The 11,709-nt window shown below is 39.3% G+C and overlaps 1 protein-coding gene across 1 annotated transcript; it reads left to right on the top strand.

The window, feature by feature from the left end:
* Positions 1-1,048: 1,048 nt before the first annotated feature.
* Positions 1,049-10,144, top strand: LOC117761631 (protein shisa-5-like). The gene is made up of 5 exons (XM_034585697.1): positions 1,049-1,271; positions 3,113-3,266; positions 4,360-4,502; positions 8,478-8,759; positions 9,661-10,144. The coding sequence occupies exons 1-5, from the start codon at positions 1,205-1,207 to the stop codon at positions 9,837-9,839; spliced, it is 825 nt and encodes a 274-aa protein (XP_034441588.1). The 5' UTR covers positions 1,049-1,204; the 3' UTR covers positions 9,840-10,144.
* The last annotated feature ends 1,565 nt before the right edge of the window (positions 10,145-11,709 follow it).

Here is an 11,709-nt window from a genome sequence, read left to right as displayed (position 1 = left end):
AAATTAGGTAAATTAAAACAGAAATTTAAAGAGATGTCACCTTGGGACAAGGTTGGATGATCTGCTGAGAAAACTGAGTAACTGCTCTCAGGCCTTAAATCATTGAAGGGCCTGTAGGCATCAGGTTATCTATGTGGAAATTAGTTTGGAGTAAAAAGCACAATATGAATCTCAAAGTGGCAGCCACATTGTTACATTCAGGCCTGTTCTTCTACTAAAGCACTGACTTAAAATGTGGGTTTAAGTTTTTATTATTCTTGTGCTCACATATTTTATGTTTCTTTGACTAAACAAATACTTTTAATCTAATTTTTAACTACAAACTAGTGACTTATGCGTACATAAAGTGTGGAAAAGGGACTCATCCAGCAACTACACAAAATACAAGGAGACATGACTACAATAGAAACAGAAAACAAACACAAAGAGATCCTTACGTGTTATTACTTTTTATGAAATCAGCCTGCAAGGTCTTTTATGTGTCATCCAAAAAGCTTTCTCACAGTAAGGCATGTAGTTTTCTTTTGCCTAAACCCAACCAAAATTCCACAGAAAACTCCAAATACAAATGAAGAAAATCTGAAAATGATAAATTAACACTGTAAATAATAAATAAAGATGGATTTGAAGTTCCATCAACACTCACCAGTAGCAGACTTCAATAACCCCACAAAGCATTGAACTACAGCCAGGTGAACCACTTTTCAAACTACAAAGTGTTTTATTTATTCATTTTTTAATAATATCAAATTTATATACGCAAATCTATAAATGCAAACATAGCAATAAAAGACCCTGTTTTATTTCATTTTTCTGAAAGACTTTGAACAATATGTAACCTAATTTCCAAATCATCCAATGAAAAAGCTGTACTACTTTGAGTATCTTTAATTTCTACAGGATATTTATATGATTTATACGTATATTGTACAAACACCCCTGGCTTGTATGTCTATATGTCCCCTGTTCCTTATTGTATACATCCCCATGTTTACTTTCTTGTTCTCTTCTTTATTTTAAAAGAAGAAAGACAAGAAAAAGAGAAGCGACTTCCAGGAAGAGGGCGGGACTCCGTCGGAGTGACTCACCTCTACGTATAGACGATCTTTTGCATCAGCAGCTCATTGGAACATAGCTCCTCCTCTCGGCTCTCCGCGGAGACTCCCACCTCGGCGCCCGGATCCGGGAATCTGGAGGAGAAGCCATGGCGTCAGGCCTGTGCGGTGTTGTTGTGCTCGTCCTCTGTGCCTTTCTGGCCCATAATGTATTCGGTAAGTGCGATTTGTGGACATTTAAAACTGTAAATTATCGTCATTTCATCGACGCTGCTTCGGGAACTCGGGCTTTGTGGGGTTTTTTTTAGCGCTCGGGGTTCAAACGCTCCTTATTTAAAATCAGGGCGATGTCAGTGACGTTAGCTCCAGGGCTGTCCGGGAAAAGTTAACGTAGCTGTAATGGTATTTTGATATTTTACATTAGTTTGGCAACTAATAAACAACCGAACCCAGCTCCATGTGTTGAGACCCGAGGGTTAACAAAGAAAACCGGTTTAACCCTAAACGAGTCAACTAGCTAGCTGTCAGTGTTGCTGCTGTTTCAAATGGGCTTGTCCCCTTTTCATCACTGGGATCTGATCGCTTCAAGTAGAAATGATGATGTGTTGAGACTTCAATCAATCAATTATTACAGTTACTAGTACAGCAACTTTAGTTGTTGGGCCTTATTGAAACAACAAGGGGATTCAAAGTGCTTTACATCCAACATGAAGACATCACGGCACACTGTGAGAGCAACAATACAAAGAAGAAGCATTTAACGATAAAGTAAAAATAGTTAAATAGAGGATAAACAAAAATACAATGAGAAACAAAAGAGTGAAGATAACACTGCGTTTAACATAAATAAAACAAAGAGCCTACAAAGTCTGAAGCAGCCATGAAACAAACCCTGCCCTTATGAAAGGTATAAGGTTTGATTTTTATTTAGATTTTTTAAAAAGGTGTTGATTCATTGGGTTACGCTGTGATATATTCAGTATTTAAAGTAATATTTTACAGCACCACAAACTAAAATCAAGCTTCATGAAGGTAGCATTGTTATAAGTTTGAGCTTGTTGTGCTTAATGAAATTGTAATTTAGTGTAAACAGGGTGAACAAAGGATCGAAGCTGTATTGATCGTGAGGGGAATACAGGAAGAAAACGTCCGTGTATAGCATGATACGGGTCAACAGCACCGAGGACTACATCCTCTAAAATAACCACAACGTTTAATTGACACGTCTCTAAAACAGTTTCACCAAAAGTGATATGTTTTAGTGATGTAGTTGCCGTTGTATTATAATTTCTTTGTTTTACCAGTTAATGCCTGTTATTATTTCCCAGGGTCCAGGGCAACATATTCAAAATATAAGAGATGTTCCATCCTTTTGGTATTGGTCGATACGGAGTACAAGCTAAAAAAATGTATGATCAGAAGTTTATTATATACAGACAAAATCTTTCAAATGTTTAGTCACAAGGGGAACATCAACTTGACAGGGAATAGTGAAGAAATAATTTTTTTTTAAAACAGACGCACAAATACATGTGTACACATCCTTATGACATCCTTTTAACCCTGTCTAACCCGGCATGGAAGTGATGATCGCTATCATTGTTGTATGGCCTGGCTCAGGTTAAACCCTAATGTAAAAACAAATACAACAAGAGAATGAATGCCATGAATAGAACTTTTTTTATTATCTAGTTTGGCAGTCACAACTGAATGATAAATACATCTAAGAATACACAACAGTTACTTCCTTTGCATGGCTGTTAAAGTGCAGCCACAGTTAATGAAAACAAAAGACCTTTTATTAGTATTAAACAGTTCCTCTTCACCGCTTGAAAAACAGTACTTGCCGGTGAAAGTACAGTGCAGGTGCTGTTTTTGAGCAGTGAAGAAGAGGTGATTTCCGGGAACAGAAAGTTGCATTTTAATTAAGGAGAAACTTTTAAACTTTGACGTGGTATTGGATCTGTACATATATTTGTGTATTCGCTGACCCGGTATTTTTGGCAGTAACGTAACGGAGGCTAACCTTTCTCTTTTTTTCTTCTATTCTGTTACAGCCAGGGACTCAGAGTGTGATTCCTACACAGATTTGAGCAACGTTTATCACGCATACAAAACGTGCTACCGTGGGTTTTGCTGTGGTACCTGCTACAACAGATACTGTTGTCAAGATACTTTCAGTTACCTTTCTGAGAGCAAACAAGAAGACTGGTATTGTATTTTATTCTCTCCTTGATGATGAACTGTCTTTGTGTGCTCTCTCTGTTCCTGTGTGATCATAATAGAGATGTTGCTGTTGCAACCCATTATGCAAAGATTATTGCACTTATAAAACAGGAAGTAGTGTCTTCCTGTGCACGACCACCAGCATGAAGTTGGGGTGAACCAGCTAAATGTAGCTCCAGCAGTCACGACCTTTCTAATGCCTGCTTCACACTAGAGGAATCTCAAATCTCCAGTGATTTTTCAAATCACTGGAAATCACAAACATAATGTTAGATGTAACCGATTTGTAATCTTTTAATTGTGATAATGCACACGCTAGAGGATCCCGTCGAGAGACGCAGGACCACTCACTTGGCGTTTATACACATTTTTTCTGTATAGCGATTCCAGTGACTTGGGTAAAAAACAAACATGCAGCCGGGCTGCCAGTGTCGTCAGGTAGTTGGGTTTGTTTGTGTAATGTCTTGCGTGAACATTAGGACATATTAAACAAGCCCTCAAACTGTTGCCACATTTCCACAAGTTTGTCATCCTTGTCTACACTACACCTGGCACAGCCTTATTTATGCCTTAGGCCGCCATGTTTTGGTTTCTAAACACAAGGACGTAAGCACAACAGCTGTTGGTGGCGCTTCACAGTCAGCTCGCTTTATTGGCTATTGTGGGTTTCAGCTCACTCGCCCAGTCGCTGTTCCTTTCAAACTAAATCAGTCTCCCTGGTTTCAAGTCCTAAATATCAAACATGTTCGAAATCAGTTAGGCCCCCGATTCAGTAGATGATATTAAGATTATGTCTCTCAACCCCTTCAATCTTCAGGATCATTTGGCCAGATATTCTGCTCAGATCAGCCTCAAAATCAGCAACGCCGATAGTCAGGAACGCTGAAGTGTCAGGACGATTGTTCTCTAGTGTGCAGCAGCAGGCATAGCTGATGTGGGGAGTGCTAGATTGTGTAGCTTATATCCATGATGTAGGATTGACATTATTCAGCATCTTTTCTACTAATCTGTAGCTGTAAAGAAATGGCAGCTTCAATGTTTTTGTGATTAATTTTGCTGTATTTTTTTTCTTTTTCAGTTATGTCCCGTCGCTTGTGACTTATACTTCACCGTTCCACATGATCATCGGTATTGTCAGCCTCGTCCTCGTGTTGCTCACCCTCATCTGCTGCTGTGTCTGTCCCTGCTGCTGCCTGTACAAAATTTGCCGCAAGCCACGACGTAAGTAGCCTGTCACCAACAATTCATCCTGACTGTTGTTAGTTCTTTGGCCAAAAGTTAGATTTTCAAGAACGGTTTTGTTTCTTTTTTTTTTATACATACACACAAACATTTTTGTATCAGTGAGGCACTGGTGTCGAATTGTCTTTGGATTTTCTTAGCAGTGTCGATATTTGTAAGCCGTACTGTAAACACCAAAACAGATAATGTAGAGGGATGTAAGAAAGTTATAATTTTGCATGCTATTATAGACGTTATATAATGATCGACAACATGGTTGCTCCTCAAGGGTGAAGCCAAAGCGTCTTGATCGCCAAAAGGTGGCTAGCTGCAGTATAGGTCATAAAGCCTGCTTCCTCCATGTCAGTGGATGGGACATGAACCAAACTTAAAACTAGAAGATCATATAATTATTTCTTAAAGATTAATTCTGTGATTTTAGGTAGTTCTTGTAGCACTGATCTATGTCTAAACCTTACAATAATCGGATTATTCGAGTGTCAGCAGTTTATTGTCAAAATCAAGGAATTTTTAAACTGAAACAGTTTGTCAGTGAGTCAAAATACCCCAAAATACGGTTGTCAGCTTCTCAAATGTAAATATTTGAATTAAATGACCAATTTAAAAAGATTTTAGTCCAAAGTGTGAGACCACTTTCACTTTCATTTGAATGTTAAAGTTGTCTGAGCATTGACCATTTGTCTAGAGTCAGTGACAAACATGTGCCAAAACTTAAACGATGACATTAACAGGCAGTTAATACTAACCCACAGCAGAGATACAACAGAAATACATTGACAGCTTCTAGACATGTGCTGCTACTGCAGCAGCGACATGTTGCTACACACGTGCTGGTTTCTTGCACACAAGCAGCATATTTCTTGAGTTGCTGTCTGGGTGTTGAGAGCTTCTCAACCTACATGAAGTGTCAGATTTTTTTTCTCTCGTCCATTTAAAAGAAGGAGTCAGACTCTTGGTTTCCAGTGTGTTGGAGTATTTGTCTCATTTTAAAAGTGGAACATGAGGGAACTCATTTGAGGTATGCTGGCCCACCCACCACATGATTTTTATTACTGCAGTAACTAGGTCTTACTAACAACACCGACTTTGGGTTCGCAGAGAACAAACTGGTCTAATGTTCCTTAAATCACAACTATATGAGACACTAGCATAATTCAATTCAAAAAAATATCTTTTTCACTCAAGTCAAGGACTGTGAAGATCCTTATTTCATGTTTGTGTAGTTATCATAAATAGTTTTAGATTTGGATTTAGATCAAACTTTAAGGTTTTTTGCTGCTGTGATATGAGAGGGTTTTAAAACATATTGTTTTTATCCATATCTTTCTTAGAGTTAACAAATTCCATGAGAAATACATCAGCATCTGTGTCGTCAGAGCCAGGGTGTTATTCCTTTCTGTAGCTGCTTTCAGGCATGCACTCAACATTTTCCTGAACTTTTCCAAGAAGCTGTATGTGAGAACGCAAATGTCCAGGTCAGTTGCTCTGGACATTTCCAGCAATTTTTTTACCTGCCAGTGCCCTAGTAAAATGTCACAGAGAGCCCATGTGAGAATACAGCAGGAAAATGTCTCACTCACTCACAGCGAGCGAGTGGCTGTGTTGTTGACGTTTCTAACGCCGGATGGACATGTGATGTGCTGTAAACAAAAAAGTGTGACTTCCACAGTGGAATTAATACGTCATGTCCTGCCTCCCTCATGCTGTAACCAGGCTCTGCCCCCTCCTCTGAATTTCCGGACATTTTTCTGTTGTTGTGATGCATCTAACGCAAACAATCTCCTGCTGCATTCTTCATACATGGAAGACAAACTCCGGAAAATGTGAAAATTGCGATTAATCACATAATTTAGGAACGACATGTTCCTTCATTGCAGTGAACATGGCCACTGTAGTTTACTGTATATCGAGTTAATCCCACACACTGTCTGTAACTCACTGTACTCATTAGTGCACCAAACTTCACACACACTCTGTTTTTATCTTCCTGCCGCAGCGTTTTGGTTGGTGCTCTTGTTCTCATGCATGTGGGTTGTTATCTGAACAGACATTATGGTTTAACTACTGCTGCTGTTGGCTGTGACCACTCCTGCTTTTGTGCAACTTGCATGTTCCCACAAGAAGGTTTTTTAATTTTTTAGACAAGACGTCAGAATCAAACTAGTCAACCTACCCCTTCATTAAGTGTGACTTGTGAAAAATCTTAAAATTACTCCCTCGAGGTTTGTAACAAAGCCTCTTTCTTACTTTCATCTACGTCTCAGAGGCAGATCATATATTTTCTTTTTGTCTCTGTCCATCAAATCTCTTTCATACTGAAGAGTTTGACATATTAAGAAAGACACACATGAACTTTTACATAGATGTATCGTAAACAGAGAGATTTCCTCGTATATGAGTCCAAGTACTAATTCACAAGCCAGACCAAAAAGTTTCAAATCCCTTATTTTAACCCGATGAAGGGTGAGATTCTCACATGGAGTTTTACATTTGTGTGATGATTTGTGAGAAATAATAATAAAGAGACGCCTCATTTTTTATGAGCTCTGTGTCAGTTTCCAGAGAGCTGCTTTTAATCTTTTCTCTTCAGTTATTCAACTAGATATCATTTGTTTTTCCCCTCTGACCCTCCTCTCAAAATCCCCCCCACTGGAGGAAAGCACTTGAACGTTGTGTGTATTTGTGTTGGCTCTCTATCATGTAAACTCCTGTTAATGATACACACACTCTTGCACTTCCTGTCAGTTTGCTCTTTCAGCCAGCTTGTTCACATTGTGCCATGCGGACACTTCGCTCTGGCACATGCTACACAAGCAAGTTTGTGGATTCCCTGAATCGGGCTGATGCATGTTGGGATCACATCTAGGAATGTGAGAGCTCCACCTCGTTTGACTCATAATTTCCATGACAACTGCAGCGGGGGAAACTTCCCACGTCATTTACAGGAAGTGGTCGTACTGACTCCCCCTCTCTCTCTCTCTCTCTTCTGGTTTGGTTGTGAATTTATATGCATGTTTATGACTCCAGTAACATGCTTTCCCTGACTGGTGGTATATTACAAAACAGAAAAACCGTGTGAATTGATTATCAAACTGAGAGACTGTTTCACATTAACTTACAAATCAAAATGAAATCCAAACACACTCTTTTTTCCATTTTGTTGTTCTGTACAGATGAAATTTGGACAGTTTGCACCTCACACACACACTTCCTCTTGCAGATAAAGCTCAGATCACTGTATACACGTTGAGTATACATTTTAGAGAATAAATTCAAATGAAACTGTAAAAGTGTGATATAATTTTAGTGATCGTTAACATTAATAGGACAGTCAATTTGTCGGAAGTCTTGTTGACTTGATATGGGTCTTAAGATTCTAAAATTCAATCCTTTGAATTTAAGGCCTTAATATAAATAGTTTTTTAAATTGTAGTTCTTTCTCATCGCTACAGATATTAAAACGCTGTAATAAAACTACAAACACCCCGGTCAGAACTGATCGCAGTGCACTCATTGTGGCTGTGGGAAAGACTATGGATATCTGTCTCTTCCTGTATTTTGCAAGATAATTTTGTGTTTTGGGGGCTATTCTCTACTAAGCTAATTCTGGGACTGATATTCCTTCGTATGTTTTACTTGACATAGGTCTTAAATTGAATTCATTATGGTCTTAAAAAGTCTTAAAGTGTAATATAATTGGTTAAGTTAATGTGGAAGTCATCTGAAATAAGTCCTACGAATAACAAGATGAGCTCTCTGTGTGAAACCTCAACTTCTCTTTGTAATATTGTAAGACTTTGTACTTCCCGTTTTCAAATGCTGGTCAACCTAGTTACATATTTTAGCAGACAGTGTGGGGTACTTTGATTCTGTCAGCCCCAGTGATCTTTTTAAGCTCGCGTGTATTTCCAAAATGTATGTCCTCACTTGTTGCTCCTTTGTCTTTACTTACAGCTGTGGTAGCTACCACCACCCACACAACAGTGATCAGCAGCACGCCTCTGAATTACCCTCAGCAGCCGACTGCAACACCCGGCCATCCTCAGTCCTTCCAGGGGCCCCAGTACCAGCCCTACCAGCCCGTACCAGTGCAGCCAGGATATGGATCCCAGCCCATGCCCCAGGCGTATGGAGCTCAGCCCATGCCCCAGGCGTACGGAGCTCAGCCCATGCCCCCAGTACCCTACCAGGGACAGCCGTTCACACCAGGGCCACCTCCAACATATCAGGAAGCCAGTGAGTGTGGATTTTATTTTCATGATTATAGTTAAAATGTGACCGGTATGATTGTGACAACAGCCTGTTGTCCTGGTAAAGACGCCTTCCTGTTTACACATAAGCAAAAACAACGATGATAATCATTCATTGATTAGATTAAAACAACAACAACAAAAATGCTTTTAAAAACAAGAACAAAAGTGAAACGTTTTACATTTTCCTTCAATAAATAAAAACTAAATGATGATGCCAAAGATTGATGAATGGACAAATTAACTGATTGCTGTTTTGTTGGTTAAAGCTTATTTGCCTTTTTGTGAAATGCCTACAACTAAATTTAAATTAGAATGGCCTCTGAACTTGGGCTCCACCTACAGTATGAATGAGGACCTACTTCTCAACTCTTTTAAAGGTGGCCACATCTTGGATTTTCTAATGTTGCAAATGATGGAGCAAAATGAAACTCATGTTCCTCAGTTAAAACACATTTGTTTCTTATGATCGCTGTCTGTGCGCTTAAACCTATTTAAGAGGGAAGTTTTTCTCAAACGGGGAATGAAAACAGAAACAGAAACAGAAAACATGCTTTTAGTTTTAGGATTAGGATTGTCATTACACAAAGTTGATGATTGTATAGTGTTTTAGTAACGCACAGCATGCTATAGAAAAGCAGTCTCTAACACAAGGTAATGTCACATTACGTTGAGCACAGTCTGCAATTTTGGTTCTTAAATAGCTGCATTCGGGGAAGCAGAGGTGGAATAACTGCTGATGGTTTGCAGTTAGTCATGTCTGGATTTTGTAAAACAGGAAAATTACACATTTATGGTGACTTTTCTCGGCAAAACTGAACTTGTGGTTACTCTGTAAGCATTTTCAACCCTTTCATCCTCATGCTGTGTTTCCTTTTTCTGTGCAGCCGGTCCCACCTACCCTCCCAACCCGATGCCTTACAGCCAGGCTGCGTTCTCCCCCAGCCAGCCAGCGTACCCTCCACAGCCTCCTGCCCAGCCGGGGCCCAATGCTCCGCTCGCCCACACAGACTTCCTTACGCAGCCCGCATACAACCCAGAATATATCGCACCCCGGACTGGATAATGGACCACAGTGCCACACTCTCAGCCACTTTAAACATGCTGCAGCATTCAGGAACTTTGCATAATTTGAAATGCGTGATCTAGATCAAGATGACAGTTGTCCCAGAGGGTCTTCATCCATGTGTTAATATGGGAATCCGTCGTTGTAGAAGTGCTGTAGAAGAGTATCCAGGTGAAAATGTTGACACGTCTTGATCGACTTGATATAGAAGTGGTGAGATTACTTTTTGTTTTTATATTTCTCAATGGCTCCAACTTAGTCATCTCGGTGAATTAAACATAAAACCACTGAGTCTGATTGTAAAAAGAAAAAAGTATATGAAGTGCTTTGTCAATCTTCCAGCCTTCTGAACAGGCCTCAACATCTCCCTCCTAGTCCTTGTCTGTGACGTGCACCAGCCGAACCTGCTCAACCTCTTTAATCCAACACCCTCAGTGCCGTCACATTCAAATTTGGGAGAAGAAGTTTTGGTGTCTGTTGCCATGACCTCACTGCAGACCGATAAATCGCTTTAAGCCTTTCTTTTCTCATGTACTTTCTCTGGTGTAATGCCTCATACGTGTTGGTACATAATACTGACCGGCAAAATAGGTATTATTTCTCGCTGGAGGATGTAGAAAGGAATCGTGTCATTGTCAATTACCGATATTCAGAGGTTTCAGGGTTGTCGTTTAACTGCTTCGCAAAAGGGAACATTCAACATACAAAGATAAGCCTTGCTCACAAGGAAGGTCAACTTTACATTGAACTTGTATGTGTTTATGTGTTTCAAGTTATTTTAAATCACTTTAATTCGCTCATCTTACTGCCGTGCGTGTCTAACTGAGCTAAAATGCATCGGCACGTTTTACTCAATCAACCAAACATTCATAAATGCTCATCTACGAATTCAACAACTGTGCCTTCTTAGCCTTATTACCTTATTAACAGTGTGCATGTCGTATAGAACACGTTACAGTCAAATTTTCTATTTATTCTCGAGTGTTTGGTTTTGTTTTTCTAATATTGTTCTGTTACTTGTACTTAACTGTCCTCATAAAGGCTTAGATAAAAAAAAAAAACATACAATATTTTGCAGTGTGTCCTGTTCAGCGTGTACTTTACTGTCACGAAGCCTTTCAGCTCTTTTAGTTACAACCCAAACTGTTCGGATTCTTTTCTTAAGCAGTATTCCGTTATTTACCACGTCACATCTGTTTTAAGTTGTTTTCTCACCGTAGCTTTTATTTGGTAGTACCAATGTTGCAGTGAGGATTTTACAGCAATTTTTTTTATTGTTTAGATTTAAAAACTAAACGTAAAAAAAAAAGGTATTTCTTGCTTTGTCCCTTTTGTTTTCGTTTGTGTTTTGCAGTAAAGCCCCCTCTCCTGCTTTCTGCCCACTGAAATGACTTGAATATAGTTTTTAACTAAAGTGACCTTTTTTTCTTGTAAGAAGTCACAGCTCATGTGACAGACCAGATGCCTGACTGTTCAACTTTTGATTGTGGTCAAAGAAAGTAGTAGAATTCCATTATATGTTCGTATCCCAGGTATTGTCTTCAGAATGTCAAATCTATGCTGTGGCTTATTTTACCAGACCAGACATCAGCTAATGACAAGGGTCTAATATCGTGACATATCCAAAGTAGTTTATTTGTGAAGAGTGTGCATGTTCCCTGTATCGACCAATCGATTCGCCTGTATCTCATCGTGGATTCGCCTTGTGTCAAATCTGCCTGTGAACTTCGTCCTTTGGCCAGTGTTGGTTCTTCAAGGTGACTCTCTTGTATTTGTGAATTGTAGCCATTCTTGTTCCCTCTGTTTCCCATTGAAGAATAATTGCTGTTGATGCTACTTTGACAATATGTGTGCGACTTTTCTTTCGTAA

The sequence above is a fragment of the Hippoglossus hippoglossus genome, chromosome 5 (assembly GCF_009819705.1).
Source record: "Hippoglossus hippoglossus isolate fHipHip1 chromosome 5, fHipHip1.pri, whole genome shotgun sequence".
Taxonomy (NCBI): domain Eukaryota; kingdom Metazoa; phylum Chordata; class Actinopteri; order Pleuronectiformes; family Pleuronectidae; genus Hippoglossus; species Hippoglossus hippoglossus.
This window is presented reverse-complemented; position numbering and strand designations above follow the sequence as displayed.